The sequence below is a fragment of the Macaca nemestrina genome, chromosome 8 (genome assembly GCF_043159975.1).
Source record: "Macaca nemestrina isolate mMacNem1 chromosome 8, mMacNem.hap1, whole genome shotgun sequence".
In the NCBI taxonomy this organism is placed as follows: domain Eukaryota; kingdom Metazoa; phylum Chordata; class Mammalia; order Primates; family Cercopithecidae; genus Macaca; species Macaca nemestrina.
In genome coordinates, this window is record NC_092132.1 from 32,585,042 (window position 1) to 32,599,700 (window position 14,659).

At 31.6% G+C, this 14,659-nt stretch overlaps 1 protein-coding gene and 1 long non-coding RNA gene across 7 annotated transcripts in view; one reads left to right on the forward strand and one right to left on the reverse strand.

The window, feature by feature from the left end:
- Window positions 1-1,154, reverse strand: part of LOC139355777 (uncharacterized) — a 122,835-nt gene extending 121,681 nt beyond the window's left edge. The window contains exon 1 of the long non-coding RNA XR_011606817.1: window positions 1,015-1,154. This is a non-coding gene — a long non-coding RNA (uncharacterized lncRNA). The remainder of the gene's footprint in view (window positions 1-1,014) is intronic.
- The window catches only part of LOC105475960 (CUB and Sushi multiple domains 3), a 1,218,758-nt gene that overhangs the window by 598,943 nt on the left and 605,156 nt on the right, over window positions 1-14,659 (forward strand). For all 6 annotated transcript variants that reach the window (XM_011731490.2, XM_071067898.1, XM_071067897.1 and 3 more), the window contains one exon: window positions 13,622-13,743. In XM_011731490.2, the coding sequence (XP_011729792.2) occupies window positions 13,622-13,743 (122 nt within the window). The remainder of the gene's footprint in view (window positions 1-13,621; window positions 13,744-14,659) is intronic.

Consider the following 14,659-nt stretch of genomic DNA (forward strand, 5'->3'; position numbering starts at 1 on the left):
ATGTAGTTGCTGACATAAAGGAGCTCAGTGGGTAAACAGATAATTAAAATAGCGTATATGTGCACTAATAGAAGTAAGGATTTGGAAGAATGAATTTTAGCTAAAAGGTTAAGAACTAAAAGACAGCATTCCTGATGAAGGAAATAACATATGAAAAGCTATGATAGTAACTTTTGGAAGTGCATTATGAAATTACAAATTATTAACCAGGTTTCCTGCCTCTTCAGGTATAGATCAGTTAATCTAACATCCAATTTTAAATTTTTGGAGGTCTAAAATCTTCCAAAATTTCAGTTAACTTCTTGTGCCTTTAGGTGGAGACTTAATGTTTAATGGTTAATTCTAGAGGTGAATTCCTGCTTTATGATTTTTTTTGGATTATGTCCATTCTACATAAATTCAAGTAGACATTGCTCCAAACTTCATCTAAACAAGCAAAAAAAACCAAAAAAAAAAACAGTTTTTAAATGTGTAGATCAGAACTTGCTCACTTAATTTCCTGGATAATTTGGGAAAGGATGAGGGCAGTCCACATCAAAGGTGGCAAATAACTTGAAACTGAATCTTTTGTAGAATTTGTTGTCTGAGATTTTTGTCTGGCTTCTTCGCTACACATCATCTTCTTAGTCAGATCATCTTCTTTCTGTTCTTACTTCTCATCTCTCTTCCACACTCTTTCCCTCCTGGATAACCTTGAGAACACTAGGCTTTCTACATAAATTGTGCATAATAATTTATGTAATTCTGTCTCACCTTCTAATATGTCTTATTTTCTTACTGGGAAAAATAGACTACATTGGATTTGGTTTTATTTTTATGAAAAGCATAATAAATAAGTAATTCACTTGACTTATTTTTATTGCTGACTTAGTACCATATGTCTTTTCATTGTTACTAATGAGACGATTCAATGAAACAAGGAACAAAGGGAGGCAGTGCTGTAGATAAACATGACTTTCGTGGCTAAGTTAAATTTTAAACAACAAAGAACTAGAAAAAAATGAATTTGCTTACCTTTTTTTTCTTTGAGAAATCTGTACATTATATTTCTCATCTTTAATAGGAATGGCATTTGCTGCATTTTAATCAAATTTATCTGATTCTATGCAGTCTGCTTCTTGCTAATTTTAATTCTGTTCCTTTCACAGCATTTTTTCTGTTTTCCAGTTCCCTGCTTTGGGTGCATTTCATTATTAGTCTACATTTATATGCTTTCTTTTAGTGAAGACATGGATTAGACTCCCATTCTTATGCAGATGACACTCAGATGTATCTGATGATTAGTCCTAATTGTAATTCCATTTCTGACAGTTTATTAGCTTCTCATGAAGACATAGAGACTGGGATGTTCACTTAAATGTTGTTAAACTGAATTATTTATTGATAGTTCCAGATGATGGTTTAAATAGGTTTTATCATTCACCTTCAGATACATGTGTTTGTATATTTCATGACCAACTGTCAAGAATCTGAGAATTCTAACTGATTCAGAGAACAGTGTCTATTCCTGTTATCTATAGTTTAATAACAGGTATTTGATAGGTCAATAAGTCAGTATCTTCCAGTGGATTATATCATACATTATATTTTTAAATTAAAGGAAAATAAGAACAAAATCAATTCTGACACGTGAAAAATGTTGCGCATTTATATACATTACTTAAATCTTTATTTTTGTGGTTAAATTGTTATGGAGGAAACTACAGTGTAGGATTTCATTTCACCATAGCTTAGTAAATATAATTTTGGTTATAACTTTCCTTCCCATACACTATTAAGAGTTTTCCTCCCAAAAAGGAAGAGAAAGTATTTTGAACATAACCATTGAAAGTATACACCAAATATTGTGTAGAAAGACTAAAATCTTGACACTCAACACAAAACTCTGTCTCTTATTTAATGGAGTTTTATTTCTTTCTGTGTGAAATAATCTGTTATGAGGTTGTTTGCACTTTTTTTCTTTTCTTTTTAAGTTCACTTTTTCGCTACAATTCCCCTATGTATGTCCATTAAAACAACACCACTGTAACTTCTAGTGCTGGTCTTCTCACTTTTCCTATTTTTCAATTTCCCTTTTTTATAATAAATTTCTTCCAAATGTTAACCCTTTTTTATGGCATATCTTTTATGATCTTCATTGAAAATTAAGCCTCAAATGCTTTTCACTTGTTGAGTATTTTCTTTGTTCCTAGGTTACTAACTTATTAGAAGTATTTGGAAAATATTTTTTACAACTTTGGAAATACTTATTTTCTATTCACGTTAATATAGGCTTTGTATCTTCTATAATTTCTGATAAATTATTTACTATCCTGAGCCATTTTATTTTCTCACAGTCAATATTTCATCAGCACATTGTTTTACATTCAAAGAGTATACATCTGCCAACTTGGAGATGCTTTTCCTTAGCACATCCCTAAAGCATTTCAACTCAACCATCTTTAATGGTAATAATCACATATTCATTTTAAAAGATGAGATCCTATCAAATGTTACCATGGAAATAGACACCTTTTACCTTGATTTGGTTAAAATGAATTTGTTCTTCAATTCTACATGAGCTGGAGAAGAAAAACTCCCAAATTACTGGGGAGTGGCGGGGGGAGATGTAAATAAAATATGTAAGTAACACAATTCCTTTTCTCTATCAGTTCCTAAGAATAGCCTTTTGTAATCTGTTACTTACGCCCACTGCATCTTGTAAAACCAGCCTTATCTACTAGTTTAATATTTCTTTTTTTATATAAAATATAATCTCTCTAGGGCAAAGACCTTGATTGTCTTATTGATCTTTCCATCTCCAGTGCCCAGCATAGTGTTTCAAACAGAATATGCAATCATTTAATATTTGTGGGATTCATGATTTTTCAGAATAAAAACTCTCCAGCACTCAGCCTTCACAAATGAATTAAAAACATGTTATCTAATATTCAATGCAAAAATTACAAAGTTATTCTGAAATATGAATGGTCATTTTGTTTGGGGAAATTTTTTATCTAATTATTTCGACTTTTTAAAAATAGTCATTCTGACTGATGTGAAGTGGTGTCTCATTGTGGTTTTGATTTGCATTTCTCTAATGATTAGTGATGTTGAGTTTTTTTTTTTTTTTTCATATGGTTGTTGGCCTCCATGACACAAGTTTACCCATATAAATGTTTGCCACGTGTACCCTGAACCTAAAATAAAGGTTTATAAATAAATAATTGAAAAGGCAAATAATGACATGAACTCATTTTTTATGGCTGCATAGTATTCCATGGTGTATATTTGTGACATTTTCTTTATCAAGTCTATCACTGATGGGCATTTGGGTTGGTTCCAAGTCTTTGCTATTGCAAATAGTGCTGCAATAAGCATACATGTGCATGTGTCTTTATAGTAGAATGATTTATAATCCTTTGGGTACATACCCAGTAATGGGATTGCTAGGTCAAAGAGTATTTAGCTGTAGATCCTTGAGGAAACACCACACTCCAAACAAAGTTTTAACTATGAGATTGTATTTGTTTTCATACCCAGAAATATAGTTGATCAATAAATAATGAAAATATTAATTTTTATTTTGGGGTCATATATTCCTATGATATAACTGCTTACTCTCAGTTTTTGTCATATATGACAAAAATCTATATATGATATAGATTTTTCAGTGCTAGATGCTTATTGAAGTTTACACAATTATAATATGTCTAATCCTCTCAATCAACCAACAGAATTTTTCTCATAAATACAGATAATGTGTTTATGTCACCAGGTTGGAATACAACATAAATTCACATTTTAAAATTTAATAGCTAAGCACACTGTCACTGCTCTGTCATTTTCCTCTTCTGGTGTTCACTCAGTCCCAGGAGCCAGATTTTTTCCTCCATGAGAGAAAATAAAGAATTAAAATGAATCCACCAAAATCCCCACTCTCTCCTCCGGTCAATATCACAATAATAGGCTTACTTGTTTATTTTTCCTCTTGTTGCCTATGCTTTTGGTGTTGTATTCAAAAAATCATTGCCAAGATGAATGTCAAGGAGTTTTTTTCCTGTTTTTTTTTTTTTTTTTTCTAGGACCTTTATGGATTCATATCCTACATTTAAGTCTCTAATCCATTTCAAGCTTTTTTTTTGTATAAGGTATAAGACAAGGGTTCAATTTCATTATTTTGCAAGTGGATATTCAATTTTCTCAACATCACTTGTTGAAGACACTATTCTTTTCCCCATTTTGTATTTTTGGTGACCTTGTCACAGATTAGTTGACTATATATTTGTGGGTTTACTGCTGGACTTTCTATTCTGTTTCATTGATCTATCTGTCTGCTTTTATGCCAGTACCATACTGTTATGATTACTGTAACTTTGTGTATATAGTCATGTGTAACATATGCAATCTTAGTCCCATAAAATTATAATGAAGCTGAAAAATTTATATCACCTAGTGACATTGTAGCCATTGTCACATCATAATACAATGCATTACTCATGTGTTTTTGGTGATACTGGTGTAAACAAACCAACTGCTGCACCAATCGTGTAAAAGTATCACACATACAATTATATATACTACACAATATTTTATTATGATAATAAACAACTATGTTAGTAGTTTAAGTATTTACTACACCATACTTGTTGTCATCATTTTGGAGTGTACTCTTTCTGCTTTAAAAAAAAAAAAAAAGTGTACTTTTTCAGCAGTAAAAACAGCCTTAGACACGTCTTTCAGGAGGTATTCCAGGAGAAGGCATTGTCATCATAGGAAATGACACCTCCAATGTGTATTATTGCTCCTGAAGACCTGTCAGTGGGACAAGATGTGGAGGTTAAAGACAGTGCTATTGATGATCTTGTCCCTGTGTAGACCTAGGCTAATGTGTGTGTGCGTGTCTTAGTTTTAAATAAATTATAAAGAGTAAAAAATAAAAATAGAAAAAAGCATATAGAATAAGAAATAATGATGTATGGCTGTGCAATGTGTTTGTATTTTAAGTTAAGTGTTGTTACAAGAGTCAAAAGTTTAAAAAATTGTGGAGTTTATAAAGTAAAAAAGTTACAGTAAGCTAAGGTTAATGCACTAAGTAACAATTTAAAAAAATAATATATAGTTGTATTTATAAAGTCTGCATTAGTGTATGGTAACACCTTGGGCCTTCACATTCACTCCTCACTCTCTGACTCACCTAGAGGAACTTCCAATCCTGCAAACTCTATTCATGGTAAGTGCTTCTGTACAGGTGTACCACTTTTAATTTTTTTGTAAGATACTTTTACCTTTTCTTTGTTTAGATATGTTTAGATACACAAATATCTTTGTGTTCTAATTGGTCCACTAGAGTAACATGCTGAAAAGGTATGTAGCTTAGGAACAATAGGCTATACCATAGTGTAGTAGGCTACACAATCTAGATTTGTGTAGTAAGCACACTTTATGATGTTTAATAATGTCAAAATTGCCTGACAACACATTTCTCAGAATGTATCTCCATCATTAAGCAATGCATGAACAAAGTTTGAAATCAGGGAATGTGATGTCCCCAACTCTTCTTTCTCAAGATTGCTTTGGCTATTTGAGGGGAACAATATGCCATGATAGAAACTCAAACTATCAGCCTTGTTGCAACGAATGGATGGTAAGAATAAAATTCAAATACCAATGATGATGGTTGAGCAAAGAAAGATTAGAAAGGTACCTGAAACATGTGGGTAGTACTTTCCTTGGCCTACCTCTATGAAGTCAGGGATAGTTCCCTTTCCTTGCTGGGATATAGTCACACCATTTCTCTCAACATCCAAATATTATTGGCTGCTGAAAGTTGTCCATCTTTAGGTACCAACATTTATCCATATCCAGTGATTTCATATTTTCTCCCAAGATATTTGTTGTCTTGCCTAATACAGACCAATGAGAAACATTTAAATAAGTAAGTCCTTTGTTGGTACATCCCTCTTCGTCTGGGCTATCCTGACTTGCACTTCACAAGATTTGAGCTGTGCATACTCATTCATTGTTACATAGTTACATCTTCTTAGAATATCTAATTTTCCAAAGTACAAGCTACAGTTTCTAGAAGCAACAGAAACTATTAAGTAAAAAATAATATTGCCTATTCTGTCTATCACATCTTGTGCAGCAGAAGAATTATAGTTTATGCCATTGTCAATACCAAGTTACTTTCAAAGAATGTCAAGTTAGTCTATGACACCATGAATATTTATCCTTATGCCTGGCTAATAAACAAAGAAGCCCTGTAAAGATAGATAGAAATGGAATTACTTCTACTAGGGGCAAGACTACAATACTTACTAACTCTCAGGTGAACAACCACAAAAAGGGAAACGCTGCAAATACATTTGAATTAAATTTGATTCTTCTAGTGGATTCATTATTTTTCATGTCACATATGTCAGCAAACAGTTTAAATAATAATAGTAACATTTCTCTGATATAGTAAAGGCCTCAATGGGCACGAATACAACTTTCAGACTCTATCAACTTCATTGCACCTCTTGGGAAAGCCATTCAGAACACACAGATAACTGCATGATATAATCATATTATCATATTAGGCTTATCAGATCTTATGGGTGACATAGTACAACTATCTAAGTTTACAAGTAAAAAAAAAAAAAACTGAGTTCCAGGTGGTTTGAATTTACTCAAGTGGAAACATGAAGATGCAGGGATAGTTGAAGATTTGAAGATACAAGAACTACAAACGTCATCCTAAAGATGAAAAATGAACCACAAACTTCATACTAACAACTCCTTTAATGACATACGCTATCATACTCCTTACAACAACGACAAAATGCTCCTTACCAGAAATCTTTCAACAACCCTAACACATAGCCTTAGAATAGCAGGCAGTAGGACATGCTTGTTCACACAATGTTAATGAATCCTTTGTGGATTAATTACCACATTCTACATTCACCAAAAGGTAGAAGCTTGAATTGCTACCAAAGTCCAAAGGGGGAAAAAAAATGGAAGACACAAATGATAAACAAAACCAAATCTCTGTTTCGACTCTAAGTATTCTAATCATTTGCTCACTCATTCATTCATTGAGTGTCTTCTGTATGGCAGGCACAATTTTATGTGCTGAAGATACCATGATAAACAAAAACAAGTTGTTACCTTCATCAATGTGACATTCTAATGAGGAAAATAGACAACAAACAATTGTGCGTGTGTGTGTGTGTGTGTGTGTGTGTGTGTTATGTAAAGGTAATACTTAAGAAACTAAAGTTTAGAGATATTAATCAGAATAGGCAATGTATGGAATACTGTTTGAGTAGAAACTTATGCCAGGTGACAAAAATAGAAAGTGCTAGGGTCTTAAAGTGTGAACATTCTCACTGTGCTTAAGGAATTACAAGTAAGTGAGTGGAAAGAGCTTTACAGAATTTACAAATTCTAGGAATCTATTGGAGCACGATTATGAAAGTCCTTCAATATTATTTTTTAAATTATGATGGAAAAATTCAAGAAGGAAAATTCCAGGAGAGAGTAAAAATGGTACTTCAGGGCACAACGGACCCAGAGACAACTATAGACAGACCTCAGTTGACATATTCTGTGCAAAAAGAATCCTTAACCTGTAAATCATGTCCTTACTCAACCAAAAAATAAAATGTCAGCTTGTCTTACTTGTGTAGTTGAAACATTGTATCTGGCACAAATCTAAATGCCTGAAGGTTACAGTTAAAGCTAAACATATTTCACTGTACTTAACCTTATTCCTAGGCATTTTCCAAAGCATAGTTAACTGTATGTGTTTTACTCGAGGAAAAAATAGGAATACACTGATAGGCAACCTAGAAATAAATCTTTTGACTTCTGCTTCTGTACTTCTATCGATGTTAACAGTATTTTGCAATGTCTTTGCAGATATTGGTTCATTTTATTCCACAAACAGTACTGTAAAATGTATAAGGTAGCCATTTTTACTCTTCCTTTATAAAAACACAGGTGGCATGTGAATAAAATAAGTAAAATATTTTATAAAATAGCAACTCTGTCTAAAGCACTAAAAGTTAAGATAATCATAAATATAAGAAATATATAAATATTAGCTAACCTATTAGTTCCTTATAAACTGCTTAAATCAGGATGTTAGCATTTTTATGATAATAAGCTGTCCCATTCAGAATGTGCCCTATCTTTCAATTTCTACAAGTTTTATTTAATGCCTTTTCATTGTTTTTTTTAATAGTTACCTTTATAAGACTTCTGTCTTATATGTCTTTTGCTAAATATATTTTTCAAAATTATATGTAATTTCTGCTGCTTGTATAGATTGGGCCTTTCCATTTGAATTGCCAACTATTTTTGTTATAAAAGAAACCTATACAGCCGGGCATGGTGGCTCACGTCTGTAATCCCAGCACTTTGGGAGGCCGAGGCGGGCTGATCACCTGAGGTCAGGAGTTCAAGTCCAGCCTGGCCAACATGCTGAAACCCCGTCTCTACTAAAAATACAAAAAATGATATATATATAACCGGGCATGTTGGTGGGCACCTGTAATTCCAGATACTTGGGAGGGTGAGGCAGGAGAATCGCTTGAACCTGGGAAGCGGAAGTTGCAGTGAGCCGAGTTCGTGACACTGCACTCCAGCCTGGGTAACAGAGCAAGACTCCATCTACCAAAAAAGAAAAAGAAAAGAAAAGAAGAAAGAAAGAACCTGTACATTTTATATGAATTATATATTTTAAATCCAACATATAGGACTCTTGAAAATAATACAGCATATTGTGGTAGATAAATTATTACATCTCTTGAATGTAAGAAAGAAAAATTATATTACATGTAAATAATGACATATGTTTCTTATTCAAATTCTGTAACTCTTTTCACATTTTTTTGATTTTTTTGCCTTGCCTGGAACCTCTAAGAAAATATTGAATGATATCACTAGTGTGGACATCCACGTTTTGTTCTAATCTTTAATGACCAAATTTGTCATATTTTATTTATAACCCAATACTTCTTTTGATTTCATACATTCATTGGTATATTTACAAGGTTTTTTTCTTTTTCTACTACTTCTATTTTTCTGAAACTGTAAGTATGGAGTTTTTATAAGAAATTTCAGCTTAATTTCTCAAATGTACTACTTTACTATAGTCCATTTACTCTAATCACATATATTTATTTCTTTTGTGTTAGTAAAGGCTTCATTGAAGTGAAAAATTTGTATCAAAATAATGTATGAAATCAATATAATTTAATAAAGACACCATTCTTCTTTACTTTGACAAATGGGCACAACTAAAGTTTGTGGAAAATAAATATTATTGAATATTCAATATAATTATGAAACTGAATAAGAATGGGGAGATGTGTGCTATGTATGTAAAAAATGACTAAAACAGTATGGTACTGGCAGAAGAATAATCATAGATCAGTAAGTCAATATGAAAAAAAGGCTCACATCCATATATGGGTTTCTTATACATTTATGTATGGTCTATATAAATATAATATAAATGGTAGTTCTAGTTTGTGACGAATAATATAGAATTTACTATAAATGCTCCTTTACCTTGCCCCGTAAGAAATCAATTTGTAGATGAAGTTTAATTATAATATAATAAAACTATCAAAGTCTGATAAATAAAGGTTGTATTTCAATCTTAGATTTGAAGAAAATCTTTCTTGCATGAGATACAAAATACAAGATCAAAAAGAAGACACTGACAGATTTACACATATTTTTAAGTTTGTAGAGAAAAATTAATTCAAAGCAAAATCAAAGCAAAAATCTGTAAGAAAATATTTGTAGCACAAATAAAAGGGTTAATATTAGTAACACATATTAAGTTTCTATAAATCAGTAAGAAAAAATTGAAATGAGGGAAAGTGTACAAAGAGAAAAGTTGGAACAAAATATAGAGACAACAATAAAGACTTCTGTTAAAGCGTACTAAAAATGTAGAGAAAGAATTGGAAATTAAAACAGTGACATTCTTGAGAATGACAAAAGCATAATGATTGATACTATTATTTTGGTGACAGCATGGGGAACTGTTCTCTTTTTAATATTATTTTTGGGAGTATACTGAACAAATTTTTGGAGAGTAATTTAGGCATATTTATCAAATTTTCAAATGCTCACATATTGTAACTAACTAATCTTCTAAGTATTAATCCTGCAATAATAACACAAGTATAAAGCACAAATACAATAGAATTGAAGAGAAAAATTACTTATTGTTGTAAGCCACTGAGATTTTACAGTTTAGTTTTCCATAATAATGAATTTGTTTTGATTTTTTTAACTATAAAACGTAACACGTAAATGTACCAAGATCTTCATTGTATTTGTGTTGCTATGTGTGAACTGCTGCAACTCTGTTCAAATAGCAGGTCTGTTCTACATATCTTCTTATTTCCCACTGCAGGATTAAAGAAACCTCCTAATTATCTTGTGCTGTTCTCATAGTGGAAGCCTGTCAAAAATGTCCAATAGTTCTATCAGCTTCTGTTTGTACTGTTAAACCTGTGAAAGAAAAAAACCTATAGGTACTGACCTAGAACAGTCGTCATGATATATGCAAAAAATATCTTCAGACTAATATTATAGAATTAGCTATGCTTGTTAAAACACACAAATACATTAAGAAAACAAGAAATACGCAAAAACTCGTATTGCCGCAAAACAAAAATGTCTGTAGACAGACAACTTGTTAAGTGGTTACTGTCAGGTTTGGATGGAAGCAGATAAGCAGACCAAAATATTTACAGGTAATTGTTACTTGTCATTTTATAAATGTTTGTGCTTTACTTTTATAAAAAAATAAAATCATTTTTATAGAAGACAGTTTTTCACTCTGAAACATATTTGTAAAGATTATTCATCAGGATGAAGAGGCCACTATTTTATAGTTAATTTAAGAGCTGTGCCAAAGAACTTGAATATTTGTTTCTTTAGCAAACATACGTACATCATGAAAGCCATTACACTAGTAGTTAACAAAGATGATACACAAGGCCTTGACTTCAAAAGATTCTAAGTGTGTATATAGTTTAGAAAACAAAGGATGCCAGAGAACTACAAAGTAGTAAGTACCACTCAGATAAGCAGTATATTCAATCAGAAAGTTATAGCTGCTACAAACCAATTGCGTTGTGATTCGTATAAATTTCTCATTTCTATAAAGTTCTTAGACTCTTTCAAGCTGCATTCCCTATCAGGCCACTAGCACCTAAACACTTGTATAAATGTGCTGTTCAAATAACGTGCTATGAACTGTACAATCCATTACAGAACCCTTAGTGGAAGAATTAAAAACCCTTCTTATGGAAAGAAGTGGCACATCACCTTGGCTTTGTTTTATAGAATATTTGCAAGTAAATGTTAAGAAGGAATAATATTCTAAACCTGGAAAACAGCATGACAAATGTAGAAAATTATAACGAGTACGGTAAATTCAAAGAAGAGCAAGATGTCTGTTCTGGCACAAGTAAAGTGTATGACTATGTAAAATGGTGGGTAATTGTACTAGAAAATAAATTTAGGTCCTCAAAGGAATAATTTTATATTCTCTATTAGGAAATTTGTACTTTATTCCATCTGAAATAGATACCAAGTTTTCATGCAATTAGGTAATGAAATCTGCATTTTAGAAAGATAAATATAGTAGGAGTGAGCAGGATGTAATAGAGAGAGAAGCTGGAGTCTAGAAAAGGGGTTAAGTAGCTATTACCAGTACAAGAAAAATGAGGAAGAAGCACTGGACACTGGGAAGAGAAGAGATGAAGCAAAACAGAGATATTTCCAAGGAGGAAAACAGAATAGACCATGAGGAGTATATATTATGCAAGGCAAGGAGCTGGATAGTCTATTCAAGAAATATTTAATTGAAAGTGCTTCCTAAAAGCATCTAATAGAATGTCCAGTGGACAGAAAACTAATCTAGAAATCAGGAGAGATGCCAAAACTGGTGATGTAGATTTGAGAGCTATCAACACAGAAATGTCCTTTCCAGTCATAGAAGTGAATTAGTTTAACTATTCAGAGAAACCATTGAACAAATAGAAAAGAGGAGATTAAATCCATTTAGAATTATGCTACTTAAGGGTCAGATGGGAAAAATAAAACCAGAACAAATAATATGGTAGAGCAGAACTATTTAAAACATACAGGCAAATAATCAGGAGAGCTTAATACTATGTGAGGGAAGGCAGAGAATTTCAAAGCTTATCAATACTTTGCATTACTGCTGAGATATAAAATATGTGGAAAAAAGGAAGAGATACTATATTTAGCAATTATGAGTTCATTGCTGGCTTTAAAAAAACAATTTAAACACTGAAATAAGAATGGGAATCAGACTGAAATATTTTGAAGACTGAAAGGGGAGAGGAAGATGGAGTAGTGAGCATAGAATATTTACAAGAAGTTAAATAGTAAATGGGAAAAAAGATTGAATTGCAAATAATGGTAAGGGAAGAAAAATACAATTTATTATTTTTTTCAATACAAAATAATATGATTTTATTGGTTAAAATACAGAAATTATATACACACACTCACAATATAATTAAAAGTACTGTAACTATTAAATCAACATAAGATATAACCATCAAGTTGCAGGAAAGTTGTCTGAAATAGATTTATGCTATGAAGAGAAGAAACTAATAAAGAAATCTACATGTAACATATAAGAAAGACACACTTTTAGTGATTTAAAAAATAAGACTTGAGTCAGAAGACCTGGGCCAAAATTCTGACTACTATGTACTAGAAGCATGACTTTGACCATTGTCAAGAAAACTTTTAGGAGGTCCATAAACTGATTTTCAAAGTGATGATGAAGGTAACTATGCATAAATTTAAGTGCATATGAAAATATACATTTAACGTTCATCATTTAAACATGAATTAGATTATTTTTGATGGATTAGAAAATGATAATATGGGCAGGATTTGATAGAATGGGACAAAGAAATCCAGATCAAAAGTAGTGGCATTCAGAAATTCGTGGTGGTCAAGAAGCAAGTTAAGAAACAGAAACAGTATGGTCACTAGCTCATTTATTAAGTAGAAGAAAGATGAGTTAGAAAACAGAAAATTCTACAACTTTCAACTTTTGTGGGAATTCATTAAAATTACTTAAATGTAACTTTTTTTTTTTTTTTTTTTTTTTTAGTCTGAGTTCTTTAATTCATAGTTGTAAGTACAGAAAGAGAAATTTTACTATTAATGGTTCTCAACTGCGCGATTGTGAGTCCTAGGGTACTTAACAAACACAAATAAAAACACTTTTTAGATTGCTTCATTAATCCAAGGCTCTGTTTCACTCTCTTTGTGGGTAAATATTGGGTAAATATGCCTTTCTCTAATTAAACACACCTATTTAAAATCAGAGAACAATTTATCATGCCTCACATTTCTATTCATAACTAGTTTTCCATTAACGTTGAAAATATTGAGCTCGTGAATCCCAGGGTGTTATAAACACTGTATTTTCATAAGTGACATTAGAATACCATAATGTATATTTCAATGCGGTTATAATTGTGTCATTTTGAATTTAAAGTCTATTTGCAAGATATTTTATTGTTGTAATTTTACATGTGGCATATGTTCATCTTTTAAAATGCAATTTCTCTTTTAGTGAAAACGTGTGGCTCTAATCTTCAAGGACCAAGTGGTACCTTTACATCTCCCAACTTTCCATTCCAGTATGACAGCAACGCACAGTGTGTCTGGGTCATCACTGCAGTGAATACAAATAAGGTAAGAGAACACCATCTGTGGTCAAAAAAAAGTCATAATCATAAAGACAAAGGCAAAGAAATTATACGGAGCATGCAGTACAGAAAATTTATAACTCAAGTAGAATTTTGGCAATTTTCCCTACTTACCCGTTTATAAACCAAGTTTATATGAGAAATTTGGGAAAAAATAAAAAATAATACAACTCTACTCCAAGCTAATAATGTATACATGAAAATGTTAAAATTATAAAGGAATGCTTTCTGAGATACATTTTTGAAGGTTGTTAAGTGTATTCTTTTTAAAAGAAATCATGAATAGTGGCTGTTGTTGTATCTTTTCTGTTTGACACATAATTCAGGTCAATCGTGTTTTTATACATAGTTGACTTTCATTTCAATGTTCCTCTATTGCTATATATCACATAACTATTTATTTGGAATAGTTTGTTTAATGTGCCCTGCATTAATAAAGAATTTATATTATGGATATTTCAAAAAGTTGAATTGCCTTTCTATTTGATTCTAATATGAGTAACACATCTAAATATGTACATGCCACTATACCTCAAGCAAAATTATAATACAATGAACGTAAAAGCAGCTGAAAATTTTGCTGATTTTTCTTTCCTGCTCTTACTATCCTGCTATCCTGCTTCTGTTTGTAAGACTTGATTTTATAACAGTAGAGAGGACCTAAATAGGAAAATTTATCATTTCTCTCAGATCTTCAGATTATGTGATAGCTTCTTTGGGCTAGATTTTAAAAAGTTTGGTGGTAGAGCTCTTGAAATTGGGCCAGATTGTGTTTCATATACTGATGTATAATTTTCAGATAACTTTAAGTTATTTAACCTCTCTCATGTTGTTTCTTTATCTATATCTATGAAATGTGACTAATAAAGACACGTATTTTATAGTATCGCAAGAAATAAGTA